The 12685-nt window shown below is 40.6% G+C and overlaps 2 protein-coding genes across 2 annotated transcripts in view; one reads left to right on the forward strand and one right to left on the reverse strand.

The window, feature by feature from the left end:
* The first annotated feature begins 1614 nt into the window (after positions 1–1614).
* c1ql4a (complement component 1, q subcomponent-like 4) lies at positions 1615–8900 on the forward strand. Its single transcript, XM_035656983.1, has 2 exons — positions 1615–2166; positions 8654–8900. The coding sequence occupies exons 1-2, from the start codon at positions 1621–1623 to the stop codon at positions 8831–8833; spliced, it is 726 nt and encodes a 241-aa protein (XP_035512876.1). The 5' UTR covers positions 1615–1620; the 3' UTR covers positions 8834–8900.
* Positions 8901–12268: 3368 nt separating this feature from the next.
* Positions 12269–12685, reverse strand: part of zgc:153867 (uncharacterized protein LOC337226 homolog) — a 6285-nt gene continuing 5868 nt past the window's right edge. Inside the window, exon 7 of the mRNA XM_035656980.1 lies at positions 12269–12672. The gene's annotated coding sequence lies outside the window, so the exon portion shown is untranslated. The remainder of the gene's footprint in view (positions 12673–12685) is intronic.

The following is a 12685-nucleotide window of genomic DNA, read 5'->3' on the forward strand; positions in this document are numbered from 1 at the left end:
AGAGAGAGAGAGAGAGAGATCTAACAGGTGTCGACTAGGACTGCCCATGGACCAAACACTGCGATAAGCGATACAGTGGACAGCTACTCTGGACGGGAGCGTCAGATTGCGGCGCGTTCCTCATTTGGAATTGTGTCAAAAAAAGTGCTCTTGCAGGTATTTTCTGGGCTTCATTTCCTCTGAAGTTAGCAGCATTTTAAACTCAATTTTCTAACTGGAAAGAAAAGAGGGGATTAAGCGCTGATTAGGAAACTCTCATCACTTTCCTGGCATCTCCTGCGCGCCCGTCGGCTCCCCGGCTCTCCATTTGGCACTCCAGCGGTCCAAAGTCCTTCAGTCATTTTGGTGGGACGCGGACTGATGCTGATGCACAGAGAATTTTATCTTCCAGAAGTAATATTGGATTATAAACAGTACATGGTGAGTTTTTATTTGTCTTTTTCTCTTTCTTTTAACAGTTTTAAATGTAACCAGAAACACGTTCATGGTGCGTTGTAGATTGTTACATATTATATGTAATTAACCCTGCCATTACCTCATCTATGAAAAAATATATATTTTGCTCATTTCATTATTTTTTGCACCATCTTTATTTTAGAAAATATTATTTTGATATTTATTTTATCATTTCGTTTTAAACACTATTTGAATTAATGCATTAATACCATAGTTAAATTATAGCTATATAACAGTGGAAAATAAGGACAAATCACTTACTGTCTTCGCTCTATTTGCCAATCTTTCCAGATCCAGATATAAAGAGGAGGAGGAATCTATCAAAAGCACACCCAGTTTACAAAACTGTTATTGGGTTCCTGAAAAAAAAAATCTCCTTTTTAATGTGGACAGTGGAAACAACATAAAAGTGGAGGGTCATAAGATGATTGTGTCAGGAAAAGATCTTTGATGAACTTTTGTCACTTATAGTCATGGCATTAAGTGAGATGTCCACATGAAGTGAAATCCTGTGCTTTGTAGGGGGGGCTTGAAAGAAGAATTTTCTTTGAAGAAACTGTAAATCAGACTTAATCCAAGACAACAAACAACACCTCCACGCCCTCCTCAATGAGCTGAGTTTGGCACCAGCCCTCATTTCAGCACACTTTTTCCGCTCTCACAACAACCCTCTCAGTGCCAGTCATGGTTCGTGTTTGATGCTGAAAATTAAACTGAACTGGAGGGACAACAGGGGAAGTCAAAACAGCTGAAACCGGACTTCATCTGATAAATTATGTTTTTTGTAGTGGGTCAATACAAATCTGAGATGTCCAGATTTTTGTGTTTATTTCCCTAAACACTGTGGTGTGTGACAATTTCACCTTTTTAACCAGGCTTTTAAATATCTTGTTCCTGGTCCATTGGACATCTTTATCATTTCTCTAGGATCCTCTCATCCGGTTGTTTCCTTTCTGGCTGTCTGCCATTTTGCGTTTTCATACTTAGCCCAGTGATACACTCCTCTCTACATCCTTCTTCACCTTTTCAAACCATACTGGTTCTCTGAGAGGCTTCATCCTGGCCGGCACTATTCCAGCCAAAGGGGAAGAGGACTTCCTGACGCTGGCCGCCTCGCGGCTCAGCCGCAGGAAACGCGTCATTGGAGCTGCTGTAGGTGTAGCCATGGTTCTGATACTGTTGGTGGCCATTCCCCTGCTGGTCCACACAACCAAAGGGAGGAACACCGGAAATGCAGGGAGCCATTATGAAATGCTTGGAAGCTGCAGAATGGTATGTGACCCCTATGCTACGTCTCAGCCTGGTCAGGAGCTGACAGCTGTGTCACCACCTCCCCAGGATTACTCTGGGAAGAAGATAAAGTCTGGGCTTCGTGGGCCTCAAGGGCCTCCAGGGCCTCCAGGAGCACGTGGACCCCCTGGAGAGCCAGGCAAACCAGGGCCACAGGGACCCCAAGGTCCAGGTCCTGGTGGCTATTCTCCCTCGCTCTACACTCCCAAAATTGCATTTTACGCAGGGCTACGCAAGCAGCACGAGGGGAGTGAAATACTGAAATTCGATGATGTGGTGACCAATGTAGGTAACTACTATGAGCCCAGCACTGGCAAGTTCACCTGTCCTCTGCCTGGCATCTACTTCTTCACCTACCATGTTCTAATGAGAGGTGGTGATGGGACCAGCATGTGGGCAGACCTAAAGAAGAACGGACTGGTTAGTAAATATGTGTGTGAGAATGTGCATGCATGAAAGTGTGTGTACAATAGAGGGTTTGAATGTATGTGTTTGTATGTATGCACACACACGACCATGCAACAGATTTTTTTTTCCACTGTTGACCATCCTGTGTTACCATTGACTCACATTCACCTCTGTATTGAGCTCTTCAGATTCAGAGCACATTCCACTTAGCAGGTGGCAACATGACAGCCAAAGAATGAAATAGCAGTCCTTCTCCTCATTAAGGGGAATTCATGCTATACAGTCTAAAATCACAGCTACCGATATTTGCATTCCCATGTCATGTACTGTGGCTAAATGACAAGTGGCAGAATGCATAAGCTGCCACCACCAAAAGGAACAGTCTAATTAGTAAGTATCATACACAGAGCTTGATTATCGCCTAAACAGAAGTGCAAAAGAGCACCAGAGAAATGTCTGTCAGTACGTGGACCAGTCAGTTTACACCTCAGCTAAATAAATAATGAATGTAAAATTGACAGTCCACTCATCCACTCCCTCATTCCCTAGACACTAATTAAAGACAGAGGGGCTGATGGGGGGGAGGTGGGATAAATCAGAGGACTCCAAATTCAGGAAACATTCTTCAAGTTGCTTTTTACATTCATTCCTACTTCAAGGACTTTAAATGCAAATGCTCTCTTCTCAGACCTCACTCTCCAGACATGTAGTGTACCAAGGACTGTTTAAACAAATGCACACAGGCTCATGTAGGCTCAAGCATACTGTATGGTCCATCACAACAGCTGTAAATAAAGTTGATTTAGAACGGCTCATTTAGACTTCATTTGGTGAGATGTAAAGCGACATGTTTCAAATCATTCTTCATTAACCATGATAACCATGATTTACTATACGTATATGCTTGAGACATTTACAAAAAGTGAATATGTGTTCAAGGGTGCTTGCTTAAAGTCCTATATTGTCATTCAAGTCATCTTAGCCTGCTAAATAATTTATACATCTTGGATTAGATCCCTGATCACCAGCTATACTTTCCTCTCCCAACCCCTCCCCAGCTTGTTAATTGATTCTCCATTAATTATCTTTTCACTCAACTCAATCATTTAACTTCACCCAGGTCCATCTGATGCCCATCAGGTTGCCTCCTTAAAAAGTTCAGTTAAATAGAACACTTACCTAACAGGAATCTACCCAAACAGAGCTGCTGGTAGATGAAAGTGCAGAGTAAATGAAGTGCTGCAGAATGCCTGATCAGATTTGAAGCCCTGAGGCAGGTGGGTACTCTGCCTGTCAGTCAGTGGCTAAGGTTTACTAAATGGGCGCTATGTCTGACAAGTTGCATTGCTGACTGTAGAATCAAACGGCCTGTTTTACTATTGCCGTAGGTGCTGAGGCTTTATTGGATATTTTGTTTGCCCATTGGGGTTTCTTTAACCCAAAAATGCCATAGCCACAAATTTGCTACCTTCCCTTTCTGCTTGTGTTATAACTTTTACACCTTAACAGATAAGCTCATTTGTAACCTTGGCTTTGTTAGGCCGCCAGTCCAAAAAGATTCAGGACTCAGACAGATTCAGTGAGAATGAATGAAACACAAGAGACTTGACATGACAGGGGCATACTGAGACGTCCATTTGGAGATAGTGAGGGGGGGGGGCGCAAAACAAGACAAGTAATGTGAAGATCAGGGGTGGAGCAGAGGAAGATAGATGACTTAATGGAGGTGCAGAGACAGTGGGCTGGTAGACGAGGCATCAGGGAGGCTGGTGGTGAAGGCCAGGATGAGATCAGGCACGATGACCAATGGACACCCACTCAACACGTCTCGGCTTGACAAGTGATCAAGGCCGGCAAGAAAAAGAGAGAAAGAAAGGTTGAAAGCAGATAATTAATTAGTTCTGGATACCAATAGATTTTTTGATGTATAACTTGTGTATCTTTGCTAATGATCTTTAAATAGGGCCACTGTATTGGCTGTTGGACTGTGACTTGTGTCATGTGACATGTGTGTGGTATAATACGATGCCAGGATCTCAGGAGGATGTGCTGACTGTGGCAGGGCTTCCATGGGATTCCTATAGATCCAATACCTATTACCTTCACTAAATCCCCACTCTGTAAAGCCTACCTGCTCACACCTCAATCTAACTTTCACAAATCATTGCAGCATGACAGGGCTTCAGAGTCAGGGGATTTGTGATTGAAGGGGGTCACACTTCAGTTGCTTCCATGTTATGCAGTGGCAATTGATTTACAGTACAATTATAAGGTATGATGTGAATGTTTCCTCAACACTGTTACACCCTATTCTTATTCAGCTGAACAACCCCCAGTTGTTTTATCTGCACAGTCAGGAAACACAAGGCACACATTGCCAAATTTGATAACCCAGTTTTGGAAGATGATGGATCCATATTATATGCTTATGATACCTAATGATTGAATATTGATTTAGCCTTGCTCAAAATAAATAGTTATGAATGCACTTCTCATTGGTGCCACTGCTATGATAAAGGTGTTTAATCACTCTGTTACTAATTCACTGTCAAGGATATATGAGTTGTATGCTACTTAATATTCCAGCTTGGTAGCAAATGTTATTAACACAGTTTATGCTACCGTTGTTATGCTTTATGCGATAAAGGGTGGTAATACGTCATGTGTACCTTCGCAACAGAACTTCTCCATTTCCCCTTAATAACTGATATGTGAGCTGTTCACCTATTCATTTATATTCTCATTGTGGACCACTGTATACATATATTAAACATTCTTAATACAATGTGCAATGTAGACAAATAGATACTGGCTCGGCTCCCATTTAATCCCTCTCTTGTTTTTTCACCTGTCATAGACTTTTTTAATAGCTCAGTTAAAGGTCAAGTTATTTCACACTGTAGTGATGAAATGTCATCACTCGCTGTAATGACCGGTACCTGTATTAACTTCTCCGGTACAGAGACATAGATATGGTACAGGTGAAATAATAATTAGCCTTACAGCGAGGGGCAAGAAAGAGTTAGATACAGAGCAGCATTTGTTCTATGAAGACAAGTCAAATGTTGTCTTTTAAGTCTATAAGAGATCTACGTAAAAAATTTCATAATGTGCCTCTGAGTAATTAAAACAAGTACATTTATTTCATACTGTGCACAGGTTTGATCATTATAGTGCAGCAGACTACAGACTGTAATACTGAATGGCAGGCAATAGCAATCTAAGGTACGGTTCAATGCTACAGTCGCTTGTCACCATGTAATCCCTGAGCTCCCAGAGGAGAGGGAAAACCTATTCAATAAATATTCTATTTCCACAACATCGTGCCCCCCCCACCCGTCCCCAACACTCCTGCCATGTGCTGGAGTCCCTTAGGTAAGTTTAACAGCTACTTTTCTATTGTCTCCGCTCTAAGAGGTCAGTATATCACAGTGAATGAATCCTGTCAGTTTTATTACCAGTGGAGCACAGCACCACAGATAAAAACAAGACTTCATATACCACCACCACATCTCCCTGGCCTCACAAAATAGCCTCGCTTGATCAGTCTGTTACTCTAGGCCGCCCTCCCTCCCCTTTCCTCGCCCCTCTGGCCCTTGTTTTTGTTTTTTCCTCCCTCTCCCTTCTTTTTGTCTATCCTTGTCTGTCTTCTACACTGCGTCTCCACTTGTATAGAAAATGACACTGCAGCTGCTCCCCACCACCCTCCTCCTTCCTCCTTGCCTGTGGCCCCCTCTACTCCCAGGCGTGTTTACTGGAGGCCCTATAATGAAAGGGCTAGGCGGAGACAGAGATGGCCACAGGCAAGCCCTGGGGGCCCCTGCCTCACGGCTCACAACCCTTCCAGCTCCAGGATCAGCACAGTATGCTGCCTGGTTCACATGGATCAGTCTGTGTCCTTCAGCCGTATCCATCTCTTCTGTCGGCTTCCTGTCCTAATCCCACCACGGCTCCCTCATGCCTCTCTGTCTGGTATATGTATTAATGGATGGCTTGCATTATTCCTTCACGCACAGGAACATCAGCTGAAGCACCAATTCATACATCATAGATTGGCAAAATAATCTCTACGCTTAATGATGAATATTATTCTGTTGTATCGAATTCAACCACACTTCCATGCATTAAGTCATGAGAATCTGAGAAGGCCTTAAGGGTGGAAAGATCTCCCTACATCTCCCTCCGTTACATTGTTTGGCCAAAATAATGAGCAAGATGACATATGCCTTGTGTCGATAGGAAGTCACAGCAACAGCATTACTGTCAGCTGCAGCTAAAGATGCAAATGTGATATTGGCTGTCACTACACACGTCAAGCAGAAAAACAATATAACCTTTACAGATGACAATAGATTGGTGTCGTTATTTGAAAGATGGTCTTATGAGGGCATTAGAAAGGGTAGATTATATTCAGTGTTTAATTATACTAATTGGGCAGTAACAAAAGAGTACACCGTTTTTTAAAATTATTTGTATGGGTCTGATTATAAAACCAATTGCTTAGATTTTCGAAATTATATACATCAGTTAGCTAAATTATTTGTAATCACATGACGGTGTAGTATATTGTTTAAGTGTAGACAGGCCAGATTACCACCAACCTGGTTGTCTATGCAGTCTTTCACTTTTACATATCCCAGACAGTCTTTGTCATGTATAGACAGACTGAGGAACAGGTATTATTACTGTATCTCACTTTCACTTCCTCACCATTTGTTCCCCACTCAGCCAGTGTTTCTTTTAATTCTAACTTTTCCAACTGAATGCAGCTTACACTGGTCACTTATTCTACATTAAAATAAGAACAGTTGAATAGCTCTGGAGTGAGAAATATAGCTGCTTTAAAAGCACCCCTAAGCATTATGGAATCTAAAGAAACAAGACCGTTAAAACTATAGCTGTTTGGTTTTACTGTGGGGTTGTGGAGCTGTAAAGCATCAGGAGATCTACTGCTCTGCTTCTTTAATCAGTCTGGTTTAGAGTGGACAGGGACATACTTAACCACTGATCACCAACCTGCTGTATGTTGGATGCAGCATCCATGACCTGCATCTCACCTAGTAGCGAGTGTCCAGGAAACTGAACACAACTCCAGGTTAGATATATTGTGGACAATGTGCTCAGACGACGGCAAAATGGATCGGTGCAGGGGGAAAAGAGCATATTTTTTTAGTTACAGTAATTCAGGCTCTGTTGCCCAGCGATTGACTGTCTCAAATTGATGCATGCTCGTTGGGGAGAAAGGGGCCCGGTGATGGGAATGACATGATGGTAGTTGAGTTGCAGATCATATTCTGTGGCTGTCATAGAGATGTGCGTGGCTTGTCTGGCTGCTGACACAGATTGAGTGCTCCCACCATAGATGGACACTAAGCCAGACACAAGGCCACTGATGGCTGACATATGTCTGATGATTGGAGCTGCTACACCAGAATTATTGATACATCCTACTAAGGAGGTTTTTAGGAAAGCAACCTAGTGTATGAATATACTTTTCTGCACCTTTACTAACTATCTATCTATCTATCTATCTATATTAGGTCAAATTAAAGGGTAGGCTAACAGTTTTTGAATCTATCTATCTATCTATCTATCTATCTATCTATCTATCTATCTATCTATCTATCTAAACAATTTTTGAAAATTGTACAGTCATACTATACATAAAGGGGTCATGGATCTTATTCTATATACATACTTCATTCTTTACATTTACCTTCCAGTTTAAAAAACATTGAATAATGTGGTGATATAAGCTTGGTGTGTTGCTTATAAGATTACAAGTATAAAAATAAATAGACAAATCCTGTTTCATCTACAACTGTAACTAGTTATCTAGGCATGTGTATTTAAATGTCTGCAATGAGTAAATCCAATTAAATGTGTTAACAAACAAGTAAAGATCCACTGCTGCTAGGTCAATAAGACCAAACTCACACAGAGCATGCAAATGTGAAACTGTCTGGCTTGAGCATAGCCACTCAATATCATGCATATTGAGCTGGCCCGGGATCATAAGCAACAGGTCAATAGCTGGTATGGATAGTAATGCTGTTTCTCGGCTGAGCTAGTTTCCCTATAGACAACATGGTGTCCCCAGTGAGTCCGCTTATCTCCACAACCCAATCAGATCTCCATCCCCAGTCCTTTGCCCTGAGCCCCAGCCACAGCTGATCAATGAGAAGCAGAGTGACTGTGTTCTCAGTCCACCTCTGGGGTCACAGGTCACAGTCCCATCCATCTGTTTATCCAGCGTGAATGTGGAGGTGATGTCATGCTCATGAGTGTCTCCTTTAAAGGCTGTTAATAATTTATCATGACCCAGTCTGCAAAAAAATTTGAAAAGTGTGATAAAGGAATAGAATGAGATATGGTAGCTTTAAAGTTAGTTTTAAAGAGTTCCTGAAGCTGATGAGTAAGTGGCGGTGACATTTAAAAGTGTTTGTTCACTTTCGTCCATGTTCTAATTGTCAATGCGTATGTCCTCTGTGGGTGACAGGTAAGAGCCAGTGCCATCGCTCAGGACGCTGATCAGAATTACGACTACGCCTCCAACAGTGTGATCCTGCATTTGGACGTGGGCGATGAGGTGTGTGTGCAGCTGGACGGAGGGAAGGTCCACGGAGGGAACACAAACAAGTACAGCACCTTCTCCGGCTTCCTCATCTACCCAGACTGAATCTAAACGTCACTCGCAGAGAATGGACACCAACACACACATAAACACACTCACACAGACATGTATGTATGTATGCAAAATAATGCACACACACACAGAGAGAGATGCACGCGCAAAATGCCTGCAGTGCACACAAAAATATACACAAACATATGCAAGCAAGCACAGACACACACACATACAGACATCTTGAGATTACAACAGATTACAGAAATGTGGATGGAGTGAATATCAGAGATAAGTGGCATTAAGTGGAATTGTGTGATTTTGAGCCAGTTATCATGAGCAACTGCATTTATTGGCGCCCTTTGTGTGCAAATATGAATTTCAGAAGATGTACAGTATAGGTGCACATAATAATTGCACGTTGTGGCTCCGAAATATCTAAAATACTTTAATGTGTTCCATATTAACTGACATTGTGAGAACTAGAATATATCAAACACCATGAGTCCGATTGTTTTTACTGCAATAATGGTGTTGAGGGTGCCATTAATCAAGATGACTAAGCTGAGGCAAATGCACACCTACTGTATTCCAGTATTTACCTTACAGTATTCATTTCTGCTCTCCATTCCAGTGACCTCTGATCGAATGGCCTAACCTATATTTTGCAACTCATCATTGTAAAATATTTAGCCCTCAAGTGAATTACCCCAATTGGAATGAATGAATCCCTGTTGTGATTTACCCTGTATTTGGGGCAGTACTGATTAAAAAGAGGCCATCTGAATAAACACAGATGTTTGACCTTTCTGTCCTGTTTCCATCATGACACAGGATATCACACAGCAAGATAAAACAAAGCATATTTATATTACAAGGCAACACATTTTATGGATGGCACTTGTGTGTGATGAAGTTCTAAGTGCCAAGTGCATTATTGACAATATTGTGTGTGCGTGCGTGTGTGTGTGTGTGGGTATGTCAGTATGTATGAGTGGATATATAGATACTGTAAGATAATGATGCAGTGAAAAGTAACAGCTGCACTGTTTTATTTACATTAAATGTTGTATAATACATTACAGACACGTTACTGTAATTACACTGCCATACCTACTTAGTACTTTATTTTTGAGAGACCCTGTCAAAGTATCATCATATGTATAAACAGTAATCCTGGGATGGGCTATCTGGTATGTTGAATAGGTTGAGTAGATAATTGCTATTAAAATATCTATACCTACCTTGTCTGTGTTCTTGCATAGTGTTTTGGCGTGGTGAAGGTCAGCGCTGAATAAAGGCATGTGCGTTTAACAATTATAAACACACACAGACCCTCGTTCTGTTTTAATTTGGAGTTGGACTAACTGAAGAATTGGATGTATGACATGGCTGCGTGGACTCACAGCTGAAATCGAAGCCACAGTGGCTGACCACAGCCACTGCCGGGTAAAGCATGGATTTCCAATATGTCTTAAGACACTGTCTAAGACACAAACATTAATACCACTATATTGATCTCAGCTTATAATACACCCAGGATCTACAAAATCCAGCCATTTTAAATGTAACAATAGTGATCAATTGTACAAACAAACCAAATTGGTTCAGTGTTCGACAAGGCTTGACATAGTTTATCAGGGTTTTCAACCAATATAATTTGTTGGAGAGCCCACCAATAATAAGAAAGACATGCAGGGAACTGGTGAGATTGACCTTAAATAATATTTGTACCTTTCTCTCAATTTATTTTTGTCATTTATCGATAATCCATAATAGGTCATGCTGTGCTCTTTCTTTTATACACATACACTTATTCTGCCTCTTTGAGGGAATTTATATTTCTGAATACATTCAGTATATGTTTACACTGCTATGGCAAATCAAATTCCCAGATTAGTGATTTATCTAACAATTATTTTTCTCAATTAATCAGCTGATTGTTTGGTCAAATGTTCAAAATGTAAAACATAGCCATCACAATATCCCAGAATGCACAGTGGCTTTTTCAAATGTCTGCTTTTGTGTGACCAACAGCCCAAAACACAAAGACACTCAGTTTAATATCATAAATGACAAAGAAAAGAAGCAAATGCTCACATTTGAGAAGCAGAACCTGTGAAATGTTGGCATTTTTATGGGAAAATTAAATGTTTTGATAAACAATTAATTTTCATTCAATTAATGAAAATAGTTAAACAGCAGATACATTTTTCTTCCATCGACTAATTGACTGCAGACCAAACCTATTAGTCTGTTTCTGTCTGTGCTATCAGTATCACCCCCTGCTCTAGGTGTTTTTTAAACTATCTTCTGTATCTTATTGTAAACATGGCATGAAATGAACGATTAACACTAAGTATATTGAAACAGTTTTTTTTTTAACTCATATAGGTATACAATTGTTTAACAATGTGTACAAATCACAACTATTTGTGAAATAAAACTACACACTGTATGTCAGTTTCTGCACGATTAATACAACCCGTTTATTCTATATTTTCAATATAACCACTTTAGCAGTTCCCAAACCAGAGAGAGAGAGACATAATTTCCATGTTAAAGAGAATGAATCTTAGATTATTGGCAAAAAGTAAAGTGTTTAATTAGAGTAGAGCGCGGATGGCATTCTAGACTTAAAGGATTTGGTGAATCTGTTGCTCCTGAGCAGAGAAAGAGGGATGTAGCCGCGCCATGCCTGGGCCCAGCCCCTGGCTCTCTCTCTTGGCAGATTCCAGTTGAAAGTTAATTGGACGGGGAGAGGTCTGAGACAGGCTGCGCTGAGGCCCATTAGTGATTCCCCTGTCGAATGCAGAGCCACGAGGATCACAGACTCACAAATAGGAGGATTAAAATAATCAATAGCCTTGACTTCCATCGACCACACACATACACACACCAAGTAATTAGTGGACAACCTATTCAGCAGTGGACTATGACACCCTCCTGAACCTTACCCCACACACATAAGCTCCACACTCCACTAGCTGTGGTGCCTAATGAGGGGAAATAGTTGTGGCTGCTTGTGAAGAAAATGAAGAAAAGGTCAGGAAGCCACCAAACAGCCTTCTACTGCTCATATCCTAGTGCTTTGTCACCAAACCATTTCTCAGAAAATGTACAGCATGGCCACAGAATCTCTCAAATCAAATATTTTTGGGCTAAAAAATAAATAAAAAAATACATCCCTTAACAATTGTAACCAACAGCAGAAACTCTAAATTGTCTCAGACTGCCAAAAATGTTTTATATAGTATATTGACATGAGCACCAATGCCTACACTCACGATTAAATTCTTCATTTGGCTCAAAAAGCATAAAGAGCAATAAAGATAGTCCTCTTGTATTATACACACTGTATATTTTGACAGTAAAGTGACTCTTAACATAGATTCCAGCAGCAACACTGCCCTCTTGTGTCGATGGAAACACATGAATTTCTTTTCTATTTTTTACTTTATTCTATCAAATCAAACAAAACCACTGAGATACGTTTTCAGGAAAAAACATTTATTTAGATGCAGCAACAAAATTGGGGTCAATTAAAAACATGGGAACCCATCTGAAATGTCTCATTTTACCTCATGATAGTATGGCTTTGAATATACCTGTTAACTGCAGAATTGGAGGAACATGATCCCCTGCCAAAGCAAGTCTTAGCCAATGATACAGTAGGTCGCTGACAGTTATTACGTATTTCTATATATTAATGTCATCCAACATTGACACAATATATCAATAGTATCAATAGTTACAGTATACCATTATCAATTTATGTCGTCTTAAGTGCTGCATCTTGGAATGTTATTGCAAACAATGCAAGCACAAAGACAAAGTCATTTGTGGTCTTTTGTAGGGAATGTAAAGGCACTTCTTAAATTAAATGTGGATAACTAATCCATGGAA

This window comes from Morone saxatilis, unplaced genomic scaffold (assembly GCF_004916995.1).
Source record: "Morone saxatilis isolate NCDOM2014 unplaced genomic scaffold, NCSU_SB_2.0 Contig15, whole genome shotgun sequence".
Taxonomy (NCBI): Eukaryota; Metazoa; Chordata; class Actinopteri; family Moronidae; genus Morone; species Morone saxatilis.

What these genes read in the sequence shown, in the direction of transcription:
- c1ql4a (XM_035656983.1), top strand. Translation starts at nt 1,621, where the DNA reads ATGGTTCTGATACTGTTGGTGGCCATTCCCCTGCTGGTCCACACAACC. An exon ending in ACCTAAAGAAGAACGGACTG is followed by an intron (nt 2,167 to 8,653) that starts GTTAGTAAATAT and finishes TGTGGGTGACAG; the next exon opens with GTAAGAGCCAGTGCCATCGC.